Source organism: Strix aluco, chromosome 3 (assembly GCF_031877795.1).
Source record: "Strix aluco isolate bStrAlu1 chromosome 3, bStrAlu1.hap1, whole genome shotgun sequence".
NCBI classification, from domain to species: Eukaryota; Metazoa; Chordata; class Aves; order Strigiformes; family Strigidae; genus Strix; species Strix aluco.
In genome coordinates, this window is record NC_133933.1 from 104,620,547 (window position 1) to 104,638,030 (window position 17,484).

Here is a 17,484-nt window from a genome sequence, read left to right on the forward strand (position 1 = left end):
TCTTATGAAAAAAAGTTAAAATATAAAATGACAAATAGTGAAACAGATTCTTGTCAATACTCAGTAAGCTTAGATATCTGTAAGATACACTGATATGCTGATCAGTAATTTAAGGCCTGAGAAAAGAAAGTTTCAGAGGGAAATACATAGAAGTATGACTGAGTTTAATATGCATCTACATTAGCTACAGGGCATAATTAAAACTACATCACTCTCTTAAATCTACATAATTATGTCCCAAAGACACTTTTTTCTTTACTATCCTTAGCTTTATTGACAAATGAGTAAGGGCCTCGAGTTTAAAAGGTCAGGCAATATTGTTTTAAAGAAAAATACATGCTTACAAGTAAAACAGTAAAAAGCTAAGGTTTTGGTTTGGGTTTATTCCTTCTGCTGCTCAGAAGTCCAGATCTGGCAAGCAAAACAAAATTCGAACACACACTGAAAGAAAACAGTACCAAGTGAAGTTGCAGGGTATTTGCCCACCAAAATGTACAAGGAATTGATGAGTGTCTACCTTGGGGGGGGTGGGTGTGTGTGTGAAGTGAACATGGCTAATTTTGGAAATGCCAATAACTCCATTAACTGATACTAAAAAGCATCATTAATTTGAGGGTGTGAGAGAGGGGGCAGCATCCCTTTACCAGTGAATATTCTACCTATAACTTTAAATACCACCCAAGTTTACTAGCTGAATTCAATAGCACAAAACTATGCGTCACTTACCATGTATTACTATTCTTACTACAAATTTTTAAACTTACAGTTTAGACTACAGTTAAATCATGTGCAGACTACATATACATATATAAACACACACACTCCATATTCATTTATTTATATGTTTATAGAAAATTGTAAGTTAACAGTACCTTTTCAGTGATGATTACATACATTGTATATGGGCAGAAATGATGAAAAGCTTACTACTTTCATCTTCTTTTGCTGAAGTGGCAGGATATTTCTACCATGTATCACAAAAAACATCTAATCTTACATTCTCATCTGGTTTCTCAACATCTGACTTCTTACATGTCAACTGGAGCTATGATGTGCTTCATTTACTTGCCTAATTTGGAAAAAATAGTAAAATGGACTATGAGAAAAAAAGCTACAGAACACATATCTATATTCTTTGTTTAACAAAGAGGTCAGAGCAGCAATACCTACAAACTTGCAAACATCTGTGTGAGTATTGTAACAATGTCGATGCTACTGGTAAATCCCTTTGTGGCAAAGTCAAGATTTCAAGCAGAAATAGCATCAACTGCTTTGCAAAACTGTATTAATAATCATATCATGCAGTAATGTCTATAACTACAACATGGCATGTTATTTTAATGACAGCAATTCCATACCACTATTTAACCATAAGTCCTAATAAAAATCACCATCTGATACAAACAACTTTAAACTATTTTGATTTGATTTCATGATGCTTAATTAAACAAGAAGCAAACAGCTATCTCCTGGTTTAACTAGATGCACTAATTTTCTGTAGTCTTTCCAGAATGATTGCGTCCACAACACTGAACAGAAGTAACACTGACAACACTGATAGTGCCTTCCCTTTAGCGTTGGGCCAGGGTTATATGTTTAGAGACACTGCTAATATTCTCTACATTTGATACAGTCAGTGAGGAATCTTATCCCAGCTCCTTCCTATGACTTAGCAGAATTGAACAAGACTCCACAAGAAGTTATTCATGTTTGATCATACTTCTTGGAATACAATCAAATGCAACCCCCATCAAATGCAAGTGATCATGCTTTCTCAGTCCTCTCACTTCCAGGATCCATTACAGCTCTCTTCCCTACTGCTTTGGTCAATAGATACACAAAACAAATTGAAGACATCAAACCATGCAGACCAGTATGTCAGTAATATGCCAACAGTACTCATCTGAGTGTTTCAAAACTCTGAAGTGCTCCAAAGAGAAGGGAACAGAAGGCTAGCAAGCATAAACAAGTGTGCACAGGACATGAAAGACACTAAGAACAAATTCCCATCTATAAAACACAACTTTCAATAAAAATGATAATATACGACATCAAGAATCTTGCATAGACTTAACGTACTTACTGTGATACACTTATTGCCAAAAATAATCCAATTTTAATGGCAACTGAATCACAGAATGGTTTGGGTTGGAAGGGACCTTAAAGATCATCTAGTTCCAACCTCCCTGCCATGTTCAGCTCCTAACAACCAGCATCTTAGTCAAGTAACCACCCAGTTTTGCACAAATACTCTGATTTCACAGACCAGGCTGTTCAGAGGAATGCCACAAAGGACTATACTTAAAAAACAAACCAAAAACACCACCAACCTAAACCAAAACTACACAAAAGAACTCAGGAACAGTGAAATCTGAAAGTCCTTTTCTTTAGCTTTTGGGGTTGAAATTCAAATTAAATATTAATTTTTACTTCAAGCCTACATGCCCCTTAGGATGCACTTGGAGCATCTACTGTCTTGGAAGTCCCATAAAAATTGCACATTACTGTTTTTTTCTTCAAACTTGCATTTAAAGAAAAGGTTTAATGGAAATTCAATAGTAAGTTTGGGAATGAAAATGAGTCATGTAAATTAAAATCCATTTTCATGTTTCTTCTGACAATTAAATCACTTTTAGCCTGCTATTAAAGCAACTTCAAGAGCTAACTTTGTAGAATACAAAAGATCTGGAAACATATCATAAAATTATTTTGATTTTCTTTATGCTCAGTTATACTAGGTAAGCATAGTCATTCAACATATAATAATGTTATGAAAGAATGTCATTTTTGCCAATACAGAATAAAAATGATTCACTCAAAATCTTTAAAATTCACTTGTTCTATCTCACTACAACTAGAATATGAAATGATAACTTCCAAATAATGAAAGAGAAATACAAATAGCAAGTGGTTCTACTGAAGCTAATTTTTACAGTCAGTGGTGGAAGGAAAAAAAAAAATTCTATTTCATTTTATGATGAGTTTAACACAAAAATACAATTTAATCAAGAACTTGTCTATCTAGTCCCCTGATAACCAATGAAAGCAAGGGCAATATGCTTAACTATATTAATACTTTGTTACCATGACGTACTCTTCCACTTCCACAGATTTCAGAGGGATAAGATTCTACAGGTAATATATGCTGAATTTTTATTATATTTTTTTATATCCTAGAAAAGAGCATTCCTGGGGATTTAAGGAGGTGGAGGTTGTTTTAAAGAACCACTACATCATCCATGCATTACAAATTGCACTGGGCATAGCTGTGAATGCTTAAAAGCACTGCCCTGCAGATTATCAAGTGCCTATTTCTGTTTTCATTTAATTACACGGGGCTTTTTTATAAAATAAGTGCATAGATCTACAAAGCATTATAGCATAAGCACGTCTAATTTACATCTATAGGATGCACTTGTTCATTCCTTATGATCTTGTCTCCCTCTAGTGGCTGGCCCTCACAAAAACGCACTTCTATCTGTATTCAGACCAGTACACAGAATCACAGGATAATTCAGGCCAGAAAGGACCTCAGGGGGTCTCTAGTTCCCCCCTCATGGAATCTGTGGCTGGCCCTGGTAGAAACATTCACCACCAGCTGTTTGTAGTCAAGGTAAAGCCTCACTCCTGAATCCAGATTCATGGACCTCCTAAGATCATTTGGAAAAGAAATGGAGGAGCCAGGAAAATCAAATTACTGGAACTATCTCAATTGTGATGTATCTCCACCCGAAAGTTTTATCACTTCTTGACATTGTAGGAGATGTATTCCTTCATATATTGATGCAGTATATGGCTGGCAAGTTGTCTGTCCTCAGTTTCATACATGATCATCGTGTGTGGAAGAAACATCTAAAAATATATTAATAATCAACTGAAGCTCAAAAGCTTCACTGTGAAGGGTTTGCTTCTTTAGCAGTCACAGAGCCTGAGCAAGGTTAAGTCTGAGTAAACTTCGCTTCCTTTTTCCAGGAAAATGTCTGTCATGAGGACCTTCACGAGAGGTATATCTCAGACAGGAACCTCTGACAACTAGAAAATAACCTGCCCATTGCCACTTTTGACCAACTGCTACAGAAAACAAGAAGTCATATGAAACTGCAGTAAGATGATCTGGAAAATTAAGTGAGGAAGAATAAGAAGCTTCACTAGCCTGAATGCCACCACATCCCCCAGGAAAGAGTCCTAGAACACAGGGGCTAAACAGCCATGTCTCCTTCTCAGTAAGAAGTCACAAGGACAAGAAAGCTGTTTTGTCATCAGGATTATTTTGTAAATATAGTAATGCTTAGGTTTTAGAGATTTATTGAATAAATCAATAAATAAAAACTAAACTCTTGCACAATTTTCAGATGCACTTCAGCAGCATATGCAACAATAATAAAAATCAGTGCAATATCAAATTACAATTGATATTGCTTTTCAACACAGAAGTGCACAACTAGAAACTGTCTCTGCTGGTAAATAATCAGAGTACAGAGTAATAGAAAAGAGCATTTTGTACCACCATGCACCAAATACTGCTAAGAAAAAGAATATATATCACAAGTATATATGAAGCAAAGGAAAGCAGAAAGTGATGGGCTGCCTTAAAATCATCCATCTATATCAAAACCTTGATTCCAGCCTGTCCTGGTTTCAGCTGGAATAAAGTTATTTTTCTTCCTAGTAGCTGGTACAATGCTGTTTTGGTTTTAGGATGAGAATACGGTTGATAACACACTGATGTTTTAGTTGTTGCTGAGCAGTGCTTATGCTAAGACAAGGACTTTCCAGCTTCTCATACTGCCCCGTCAGCAGAGGTGGAGGGGGGGTGGGGAGTGGGGTACAAGAAACTGGGAGGGGACACAGCCAGGACAGCTGACCCAAATGAGCCAAAGGGGTATTCCACACCATATGACATTATGCCCAGTATATAAACTGAGGGGAACTGGCCGAGGAAGGGACATGGCTCAGGGATGGGCTGGGCATCAGTCAGCAGATGGTGAGCAACTGTGTTGTGCATTACTTGTTTTGTATACTCTATTATTATCAGTATCATCATTATTATTATTATTTTCCTTTCCTTTTCTGTCCTATTAAACTGTCTTTATCTTAACTCATGAGTTTTACTTTTTCCCCCCTGCTCCCGACTGCCACCTTCATCCCACTGGGGGATGCGGAATGAACAAGTGGTTGTGTGGTGTTTTGGTGCTCAATTGCCAGCAGGGGTTAAACCATGACACAGGCTATTAGCTAAAGCAGTAACTGAATAATGCCTTGAAGAAACTGATCCATCTTTCATTCTTTCCTTTGTTCTAAACACCTCATCATTGAGTCTCTGATTTCACATTCACAGACTAATAATACAAATAGATCTGAAAACAGTAACAGCCAAGTAACAATCTCCACTACAAGAGAATTTTATTTTCAGCTATCAAGAGCATTTTTACAACTGTACTATAATTATTTAATTCATCTTGATTGTCCTTATTAATTTCTTGTTTCAAGTATTTTAAAAACATACTGGAGTTACCCCACTCTTTTTTGGGGCGGGAAGGGGACTTATATTTTAAGCAACGAGAACAGGATGTGAAAGAACATACAGGAATTAGTATCTTTTTAGAGTAAGATTACATTTTATAGAAAAAACAAACCAGCCTTAAAATAACACTGAGGTTATGAAGCCAACTGGCATAAGCATTCAGTCAGAAGTAACACATCTACCACCATTTGACAGCCGACTCTATCATCTGAACAACAATAATTTACCGTTTAGGCACTCTTAGACTAGCAATTTGCAGAGTAATTTTAATTACAGTTCCTAAAGAAAAAAATCTTTTATTTTGTACTCTGCATTTGTCCCGTTGTTGCCAGTACATGATCATTCTCTCCTCTAACAGAGCAGCTCTACCAGTTTCAGTGCTTTCTTTGTAGGCGCTTGATTTTTTTTTTTCCCCACTGAATACATGGTTTCACACTTCATTTACAACATATTTTACAGATTCCTCTCTCAAAGTAAAATACTGTTTCTTAAAAAACTTTCCTGCAGTGTTTTTATTAATGAGCCCTGGGGTATGTCCACATCAGTGCACAGGAGGAGTTTCTTCTGGTGCAAATTTTCCATATGCTTATGCTTAGCCTGGTAGTAGGCACTCCAGTGCACTGTTGATGTGTTCAAGGTAACTTCCTTCCTGCTGAAGTTGTGTGCCAAGAATTCTTGGATTGAGAATCGACATAAATGTTGCAGCCATTAAAGACAAATGTGATCACACAATTTTGAAACCATAACCATTCGCAGCAAACTGAACACTCCCTCTTTGCAATGCAAGAGTCAGTAACAAATAATTAACCTTAGTCTTCAGCAAGTATCATGCACATATCTTCACAATGCTCCGGTAACACAAAACAGTATCATTATCTCCACTCTACAGGAAAGGAACAATGGCATTAGTGTCAGAAAATAAAAATGTCAAAAGAAGAAAGTACCAATAAGAATTATATTAATCTTCATTTTTTCAGGACATTAAACATTATATGACATTTTACGTGAAAAACCACAGGCCACTGATTTCAGTTACAGGTATGAAAAATCAACCTTTTCTTTACCCCAGTCTGAAGTTGGTTCTTTAGAACTTGAAAAGAACGACAACTACACGGAAATAGCAGCCTGCTTGTGAGAAATGCAGTAACTAGAACCCCTTGCTTAATTCACAATATGCTTTCTAACGTTCAAAGCTAAACACAGGACCATAAAACTTCATTTATTTCTAGGGCCTATCAAGAGTGATGCTACAGTAGAAAGTCATAATCCTGTGATTGAGAACAGGATCCAAGGTGCATACATGTGTTCACACGTGTGCATACACCTAGGGTCAAAGCACAAGTAGGTGGAATCAGACTTGTTCACATAATATTTTTTTAAAACAGAAATAATAAATGTATATATTTACATTGTTATTGTTTCTGATAGCTTGTTTTTATTCTTTCAATTTCATTTAAGCATAAGAAATTACAAGGGAAAAGTCTGTATTTTCCTGAATTCAGCTAGTAATTAATTGGTATTCAACTGCAAAATTTAAGTTATTACGTCTCCAAATCCTTTCTTGAAACCTTTGTAAGGAAATGAATTTTGGATTATTCTTTTTTGACAAAATACATACCTCCTCTTAAATCACATCCCATTTAAGGAGCTAGATTTACAGAGGTTTAGGTACTCATTCAAATCATACCTTCAAATCCCTTTCCCCCTCCCAAAAATATCTGATCGAACTTCCGTGGCTTGAAAGAGACATACATACCATAACTCACTGTAGCCAGCATTACTTTTTGCCCTGTATCTTGTATAAATAGCCATGTGCCAGAGAACCTAATCTAACAAAAGATTGACTACCAAACACTCCAAAATACTTCACAGTACTCTGGAAAGTTGAGATTTCACAATATTAAATGCAAAGTAACACAGTTCAAACAAAACAGACATAAGGTCTGAAACATCTGCCCTAACACATACCATGGGCTAGGCAGAGACGGATTAGAGTGGAAGCTTGCTTGATTCTACCTTGGCTGTTCAAGGTTAGGAGCAGGTCACAAACCTCCAAACATTTTTCATGCTCTTAAAGAGACAGCACATGTATGTTACACTTTCCTCACTCATGATACTCTCAAAAATATTAGCAAGGGTTAGACCAATGACTAGTATGTCAATCATAGAATCATAACATAGAATCACAGAATGGTTTGGGTTGGAAGGGACCTTAAATATCACCCAGTTCCAACCCCCCTGCCATGGGCAGGGACACCTTCCACTAGATCAGGTTGCTCAAAGCCCCGTCCAACCTGGCCTGGGACACTTCCAGGGAGGGGGCATCCACCACTTCTCTGGGCAACCTGTTTGAGTGTCTCACCACCCTCACAGTAAAGAATTTCTTCCTTATATCTAATCTAAATCTACCCTCTGATACAAGGAAATGATCACCTGCTTTGCAACTTATTTATTTATAGCAACTTATAATGATTTCTGAATACTGCTTAATAATCCTGCTTCCCCTGACTGTTCTGTGGAAGCTTACCAAGGACTACTGTGTTCATCAAAACAAAGCAGTTTTCTGTGGAAACTTACCAAGAACTACAATGTTCAGCAAAAATAAGAAACATGTCTTTGGAAAGCAGATGTGGTCTAACTAGTTTAGTCTTTGTAGTGGATAGATAGCCATATATGGGCGGTAGAAACTAAAATACTGGTGCTTTTAGATAAGATAGAGGTGGTAAACCAGCGGGAACCACTCTTGTTATTCAAGAAATTGGCTAAGAGAATCTGCGCATGCTCCAAGGAAAAGTACAAGGTGAAGAAGACTGTGAGCCTTCCTCCAAAAGACCCCCGAAGATGCCCACCAGGAGGCAATGCACAGGCGCAAAGGTAACATAAACTGCTGACACCAGCCTTTCGAACTAACCCAGCCTTACTTATGCATATGTATATTTGTATTGTGTAATCCAATGAGTATGTATATTCACACTCTATAAGTTTCTGGTAAAATGTGCTGTTGGTGTGCAAGCTTTGTGGAGAAATCCCCTTGCACCCCAGCACCGGAGTAAACATACCTGCTTTATAACTCTCTCTGAGTTGTAAAGTTTGTTTCCGAGAATCACCTCTTTCCATTTAAAACCATTACCCCTCGTCCTATCACTACCCTCCCTGATAAAGAGTCCTTACCCATCTTACCAGTAGGCCCCTTTTAAGTACTGGAAGGGAATAATATTGCCCATTGCACTGAACAGCATTTTCTCACTAATTCCTTGAACAGATTCTTCTGTCTTCATTCACCTCCTGTTTCTTCTTTTATTCTTAACACTGTAAATTTGCTAACGTAAGCTCACCTTACACACAGCTGTCCAATTAATTTATTCTTTTTAATTAAACAACAAAAAAAAGCTAACCAGATAGTACCATTTGTGGTCACTTACCTGCTTGGTGAATTAAATTAGTCACATAGTACCAGTATTTGATAAAGGACATTGGTTTCCTAGTGATTTAGTAGTAATGTAAGATTTTTCTAGTCCTCATCTATAAAAAGCCTCTTTGTGGCTTGCCTTTTTTCCCCGTGCTTCAGGCGAATGACCAAAAAAATTAATAAAGTCATAAGCAAAGAGAGAAGAAAAACCTGCCTTTAAAAGATGTTACTGTGCCTTTTGCCCAATTATCTACTTTAACAAGCATCTATCCAAACAAGTAGCACAATGTACACATTAACTACATCCTCACATTCACATATTTAGATATTTTTGATTTGTTGAATTACCTTGTCTGCATCCACTTTTCCCCTGATAAATTCTTTCTTCCAAAATTCCAGTGCCTGTTCCAGAGTCAAGCCGATGCCTTTTAAGAACAGTCCATACTGCATACGGCCTCCGTGACGGAGATGATGGTTATCACGTAGGGCTTTGTGCAACTGGCGCATGCAAAGAGGGAAAGACTTCACAGAAAGCTGTCGAGAGAAAATTTGTGTTTAAGGCAAACTGATCATTTAATTGTAGAATATATGCTTATTGCGATTATTAATTAGCTCCACTTGACAATGTCAATGGCTGGAAGAAAAGATATTCTATGTGCAAAGTACCTTGGGACTGACAACACAAGTGTGTCCTTAAGCCATCACATCCAATAACCATCTCAAGAACAAAATCCAAAGGACAGAGTAATACAGGTGGTAGTATCAAAATTATTTTCAGTTACAAAGTAAGAAAGGTTTAATTGCCATCAGGAAAAATATATCCACAGTTCCATTATGACTCCAATGTTTCTTGCTTCTTCCTTATTTTAGGTTCTGGAATGGCAAGGTGACCTTTGTTAGATTATTCTGGGGTTGGAAGCAGGCAGGAGGATTGCTTGGTTTTTTTAAACATTCTTTGAAAAATTACAAGCAGGAGTAAAATCCATTACAACTGATCTGCAGGTTTTTTCCCTGAAGAATACTGTTTCTTACAAAGCAAGATCTCAGAGAGAAAAAACTGTAACATTCAAGTTTACTTGTGCTTTGCATTTTTATCTATAACATTTGAGTCATGTTGTGGAATTCACTACCAAAGGAACACTGTCATGGTTAAGACGGACACTGAAAACACAAACGGTTTCTAAAGTTCAGATAAAGGAGTTGTAATATGGTTTTAGTTGTCTCTGCACCATTGAGGTGGTTTTACAATCCATTTCATTTACCTCCTTGTTTTGAAAAACCCTTCTGTAAGTCAAAAAACCAGCACTGAAAAGACTAACATTGCAACGCAATAATCATAAGCTAAACATCATGGGCTGCAAAATTATTAAATAGGAAAATTTTGTTAAACTCAGTTTATAATTACGTGAGGTATTTGTGAAAGTACACAAAATTAAGCAGCAAATTAAGCAATTCATTATAGCTACAGTCTAAATTCTGATGAGATGCATTTTCAGTTAATTCTGCTCCATTTTAAACTTTATCACAATTTCATTCAAGTAGTTCTCAAGAGTTACAAAGCAAATATGAATCAAAAAAAGCTCAAGGTTTTATATGTTGTCTGTACATAGAGTATTTAAATTTTAAAAGTTACATATCAACATACAATATAGCTCAATAAGCATAGAGGACTTACAGCATCAATCTGTTCTAGAGAAATTTTTCCAGTGTTCTTTTGCACGCTGTAATCTGGGCCAACATAAGAATGGCTGAAAAACAAAGCAAATAGTACATCATCATTTAAAACTGTTCAAAAAAATATTTCTTTTGAGTTTACAAATTTAGAAAGAAATTATTTTACCAATTAAGGGTTGCAAGTATTTTGTATTAGGCAAAACCAAGAAAACAGTATTTGAAGTAATTAAGACTTATAAAACCAACATTACAGTCAACATGGTAAAGAAACCCTCCCTCCCTTTATCCGAGAGGAGGGGGAAGGGTGATTCAGAACTCAGATCACAGGATCACGCTACTGTTAAGGCTGAGAGAGACCTCTGAAAAACATCTTGTCCAATCCCCTGCTCAAAACAGTTAACTACAGCAGGTTGCTTAGCATCTCATCCAGCTGGGTCTTAAGCATCTCCAAGGACAGAGACACCATAACCTTCTGAGCAACCTGTTCCAGTGTTTGACCACCCTGGCAGTAAAAAAGTGGTTTTTTGTGTTTAAGCGGAATCTTCTGTATTTCAGTTTGTGCCCATTGCTTCCTGGCCTATCAATGGATACCACTGAGAAGAGTCTCACTCTATCTTCTTCACTCTCCCTCATCAGACATCTATTTATATACGTCACTAAGATTCACACACACACACCCTCCTGAAATTTATTTCCTCCAGGCTGAATAATCTCAGCTCTCTCAGCCTCTCGTCATATGTACTGGGGAGCCCAGGACTGGCCACAGCCCTTCAGATGTGATGCTTCCAGTGCTGAGCAGAGGGGAAAGATCACCTCCTTGACCTGCTGGCAGCACTCCTCCTAATGCAGCCCAGGATACCATTAGCCTTCTTTGCTGCAGGGGTACACTGGTGGCTCACAGTGAGCTTGTCGTCCACCAGGACCCCAAGGTCCTCTTCTGCAACCCTGTTTCACGCCATTCAGCCCTCAGCTTACACTGGTACATGGGGTTATTCCTCCCCAGATGTAGGGCTTGGTATTTCCCTTCGTTGACCTTCATAGGGTTTCTGTAACCCCATTTCTCCAGCCTGTCCAAGTCCATCTGAAAGGCAGCACACCCATCTGATGTGAACCACTCCTCCTCGTATCATCTTAGACTTGCTGAGTGCCCACTCCAGCCCATCATCTAGGACATTAAAGAAGAAGCTAAACAATATAGGACCCGGTATTGATCCCTGAGGCACACCACTAGTGATTAGCCTCCAACTGGTCTTAATGCCTCTAATCACAAATCTTTGAGCACAGTAGTTCAGCCAGTTTTCAGTTCATCTCACTGTCCATTTACCTAGCCCATACTTCATCAGTTGTCAATGAGGATGTTACAAGAGACAATGTCAAAAACCTTGCTAAAGTCAATATAAACAACTTCCACTGCTTTCCCCCTATCCATTTAGCCTTCTATGATAAAATGACCAGCTATGAAGTCAGTCAAGCATAATTTCCCATTCACAAATCCGTGCTGACCACTGATGATCACCTTCTTGTCCTTCATATGTCTGGAACTGAGATGCGGCTGACCAGTCTATAGTTTCTTGGATCCTTCTCTTTACTCTTTGTGAAGGCAGGGTTCACTTTTGCTTTCTTCCAGTAATCAAAAACCTCCTGTACTTTGCTACTTGTGTAGCATTTAAAAACAAACAAACAAAACAAACTAATGTATCACTATGAACATGTACAGTGAGGGAAAAGTAAAAACTCAAAAACAATTAATTAAGTGTACCAATAAAAAGCTGGGAAGGCTTTTACTGCAGTACTGACTTACAAACTGACTGACTGTAGCTATTAAACCAAAATAGCACAGGACTTTGCACGTGCTACCTCATCTTTCGTTCATACTGCAATGAAGCTACGTCTGATACCTGAGTTAAATTCAGGTAACCCTAGACTATAGCAGAGACAGTCATGTAGACATCATCACCAAAGTAATTGCAAGTCAAACACAAGCATTTAATGCCCAGCTTTTTATGCAGGGCTGCAGAATAAGCCAAGAGAAATGCTTAGAGCAGAATGCAACCAAACTCAAGAGCTGAGAGTACAGCAGGCAATAAAGCCAACAGGGGCTTCAGATACAGCATACTGGTCCAAACATCAGGTTGAAAAGTCTGAGTAAGACAAATTTCTTCATGCAAGAGGGATTTTACAAGGAACTTAAAGAACATTTCTTAAATCTTCTGAAGGCACACAGAGGTTACCTCCAGAAAAAAAGGAATTTAGCTAAATTATGACACTAGGTGCTACAGATTATTTTGTGACATTTCAATACTGTAAAGTGTGAAAAGAGTAAGAGCTGATTTTACGACTGGACAAAAAATTTGTTTAATTATACATGCATTCATTCATTCTTTAGTCTTATTTCTGGCACACACTGAAGCACCAGGCAAGCTTACTGTACTTCATAGATTTTTTTAATTACACAACCATGGATAAATAATTAAAAGTATTTGAGCTGTGTATGTCTATTACTACTGATTCTACTAAAAAAGTATCTAAATTTACTTGTAGAACCAGATCTGCATCACTTTACTTAGGTAAAATATAAAAAAAAAACACAGTCCCAAAGATATTACAATCAAAGCATAGAACAGAAAACAGCTGCTGCTTAGGCAACTTTTTTTTTTTTTTTGAAAAACAAACAATTACACAAATGACCATTCAGTCAGTTATCACATCTCAGGATGTGTGCTGGTAACTTCTTCAGCTGCTTTACCATAATCACTTCAGATCATCTGCTTGTACCCTATAGTATTTATTAGAATCATAACAATACTAAAAAACATTGCTAAGCTAAAGAAAAGCACTTATTCCTAGCATCCATAGAAAGAACTGGCCTGTGAAGAGGAGGCCCAAAGAGAAGACACAAAAGTTTTCCTATACAGTAGGTGAACAAAGTAAGACTTCAGAAATTACTGCTAAAAAGAGAACATGCTGTCTGAATCTTGCTGACCATTACATCTGGACTTGGTAGGAAACTTTACTGCAAGGACAGAAGTCCCAGTGTTGAGGCAGTGGGGTGGGGGGTTATGGGGGAGAAGAAGAAATACTTTTTGGACTCTGAGAAGCTCAAATGTTATCAGTATGGTAAGTAAACAGGAAAAGTTTTTCATAAATGTTTGCTTATTTTTACATTAAAAAGTAGAATATGATCTTTGTGAGGTCAAAGTTTTTTGATACCTGACACCACTCACCAGTGAGCTGAACCATACAAACCACCTTCAAAGGCTGTGCTCTGAAAAAGAGTATGTTTCAGCCATCCAGAATATGTGGCAGATTGCAGTTGGGCATAAAGAGGCCAACAGTGGTTCTGTGGCCTTAGGCAGCTTGGCTGTTGGATTCCTGTCCCAAGGAGCTCAAGGGACTAGAGCTTTTGGGTTTGCCATTTTAGGTGCCAGGTCTTCTGATTTTCTATAGGAGAGATTCTGCAGGTCCCTTGATTTCATCACAAGAAAACACTTTCTCTCCACAGATTGCCATTATTTTCTCTACATTTCTATTCAAAATTATCAACAACCTTGGGAAAAAAAAAAAAAAGAGAGACTATCCTTTGTTCTGTGTTCTCATTTTTTCATGTCATTAAATGTTGCCAAACAGCTTCCTACTGCTGATTTGAAAACACATTACAACACAAACCAACCAGGCTTGTGATCACCCCCACTTTCTTCTCTTCTTTTTGCTTCCAGTTTTAGCTCTTATTCTGGATTCATCCTTTCTTTTATTCAATGCGGCTTCTGAGGTTACTTCCTGATCCTGATCAAGTTTCTTAATCACCTAGAAGTATCTACAGTTCTTCATAACTTCTTTCTGTGGTTGACTGGAATGCAAGCAGCAATGTCTTCACTTTTCACTTTAAAAAAGTTTTATTTTACCTCCGTATATAAATTCTTGTCTCTCACCATTCAGACTGACTCAATCACTCAACAACTGTCTTTCTAAAAATCCAAAATCTTAGTTACCAAAAGTTTTCTAAACATATCTTGCATAGATCAATACATATGTTTACACCACTGTTGACCAAGAAGAAACTCCTACCATATCAATGTTTCCAGGAGTGGGATTGTGTTGGATTTGTGTGTGTGGTGTGGTTTTTGGTAGCGGGGAAGGGGGCTACAGTGGTGGTCCCCTTCGAGAAGCTTCTTGAAGCTCCCCCGTGGTGAGAGGGCAGGCTGTGCCCCTGCAGCCCATGGAAGCCACCAGTGGAGCAGATAACCACCTGAAGCCCGTGGAGGACACCACGCCAGAGCAGGTGGCTGTGCCCAAAGAAGGACGGGACTCTGAGGGAAGCCCACGTTGTAGTTCAGCGTTGGGAGGACGGCAACATGTAGGTATGACCCATGCCTGAGCAGCATAGGAACAGCTGCAGTCTGTGGGAGGGACTCACGTCAGAGGAAGTTCATGGAGGACTGTCTTCCATGGGAGGGACCCCACGCTGGAGCAGGGGAAGAGTGGGAGGAGTCCTCTCCCTGAGGAGGAAGGAGTGGTGGGACTGACCACACACCCCCATTCCCTGCCCCATGCGCCGCTGCAGGAAGAGGTAGAAAAGCTGAGCCCAGAAAGAAGGGGCGGTGGGGGGGGGGGGGGGGGGGGGAAGGTGCTTTTAAGATGTGGTTATATTCCTCACTGTCCTACTCTGTTTTGTTAAGCTTTGTTGTTAGTGTTTGAATTAAATTGATGTTCTTTTTTCTCCCCTAAGGAGTCCTGTCTTTTGCCCATGACCATAATGAGTGAGTCATCCCTCTCTGCCCCTATCTCTACTCCCAAGCCTTTCGATTTACCTTCTCCTTCCCATTCCTGAGGGGGAAGGGGTGGGTGAGCGGCTACATGGTGCTCAGGTGCCTTTTGAGCTCAAACCACAACAGGGATCTATGTCTTTCAGACAGCTGTAGGACTGTTCTGATAAATACTGTATCATTCACAGATGTGTTAGTATATAATGAGATTTGGTAAGGATATGTAGGGCACTTTGTAGATATTAAGAATAGTATGTGACACCAGTCCATTAAGGTGTGCATTCTTCTTTACTTGCTTGTGAGATGAGCATAAGTGAGAAAGAGGGTGAACATGCCTGCATGAGTATTGCATTATCCATTAAAAAAAAAAAATCCAGTCTTGTAAAACACTTGGTTTCTGTATCAACCTTGTGAACTATCATTTGAAGACAGAACTAATAGAATCATACAAAACATTGGTTGTAAAGGATGTCAGAAGGCCATTTAGTTCCATACCCCACTTCCACTGGGACTACTGCCAAGACTAGTCAGGTGAGACATAGCTTTTTCTAGCTGCATCCTAAAAATGTCCACAAACCAAGATTCCACATCTCTGGGCAATCTGCTGCACCTATCATTCTAGCAGAGGCATTTTTCCTAATGTCTGATCTGAACCTCCCAAGCTGTTATATGTGACCACTGCCATTTGTTACATCCTCTGGCACCATCAAGAATTCCAATACTGCAATGTTTGCCCTTCAAACAGTTGCAGGCTGCTATTTGATCATCCCTAAGCCTCCTCTCCCCCAGACTAAGCAAAGTCAACTCAGCTTCTCCTTATAATTCATGTACAGGCACAGTCCTATAGTAGTTTCATGGGATTACATACAACAGTTTTTGTCTATCTTCAAAATTAATCCTGCTAAAGATTTTAAGCAATAGTGTTACAACCCTGGAATTTTATCACAAAACCCATATAAATTCCTTTGAAAGCAGGAGTTGCAGAAGTGTTTTTCTCATGCATTTAGACATAAAAGTTTCCATTTCTGTTAAATTGCTAAAGTTCTAGCAATTTAAATCTCCTACTGTGAGCATGTGAAATCCCTAAACAAAATCTGGCATCAAATATTTTAACATTTTAACTAAAAATGCTCTCTTTTTTTTGGTCTAGTACAACTAATATTAGAAAGCACCAGTGAAACAGAACAGGACAAAAAGAGGACCTAAGTCACAGATAAAATACATATTTAGCCCAGAACAGTCTAATTAAAAAAAAGTTATGTCCATTTAAAAAAATGGGCATGGATTAAAATATCTATGCAGCCATAATCCACAGTAAAATGACCTTTTCTGAGGACTAGCTAATTTAAAAGTCACAAGCAGATATGAATAGCTGCCAAAAAATGTGTGGGGCATTAACAACCAAACAATGCTCTGTAACCTTCAATTGTATGCTCTTTTCATATGTTTCTGTGTAAGCTTTTGCTCCCCTGGTAAAGCTCTATTGACATATGCCAAAAATAAAACATTACTGTAAGAATTCACACAATGAAGGTAAAGGAAAATCCTACAACTAATATTCTCCTTTCTTATGAGCAAGATGAAGCAAAAACGAATCACAGATTCACAGAAAGAAATAAATAACAGAGAAGACCTATTTAGTCATCTGTCTGTTCACTGCCAGAGCTTGTTTTTCAAGTTGTAAGGTTTGTTGTATTTTGTCTATTTTAAAGGAACTTCCAAAAAGGCAACTTGGAAGCATTGGTGTAGTTTTTCAATTGGTGACAAAACGCACTGGGACTAGCCCCTCCATTTTCACAAAGGCATAATGGAAGTAACTTACCAGTCATTAAACATACATACCCAACTTAACATAAGAATGTCCAAAAAATACCTTTTTGCATAAATGTAGAACAGTATCCCTGTTAAAATAGCTGATGTTAAACTAGCTTTTTTGCAACCTTTCCTTTTCCCATATTAAAAAAAAAAAGCACAGAGAGGATTGTGATTGCTGTGAAACTGAAGGCTGTTCCACTTACATAGATGCACAGCATATATCAAAAGAAATTTAAAATTTCTCAGTAATGACTCCTAGAATGCATGATTTATAAAAAGCTAACCTAATTGCTCTTTAG

The 17,484-nt window shown here is 38.1% G+C and overlaps 1 protein-coding gene across 3 annotated transcripts in view; it reads right to left on the bottom strand.

Moving 5' to 3' along the window:
- Positions 1 to 17,484, bottom strand: part of PRIM2 (DNA primase subunit 2) — a 128,854-nt gene that overhangs the window by 33,705 nt on the left and 77,665 nt on the right. For all 3 annotated transcript variants that reach the window (XM_074819845.1, XM_074819843.1, XM_074819844.1), the window contains 2 exons: positions 10,609 to 10,681; positions 9,282 to 9,467 (listed from right to left, as the gene is read on the bottom strand). In XM_074819845.1, coding sequence (XP_074675946.1) covers positions 9,282 to 9,467; positions 10,609 to 10,681 — 259 coding nt within the window. The remainder of the gene's footprint in view (positions 1 to 9,281; positions 9,468 to 10,608; positions 10,682 to 17,484) is intronic.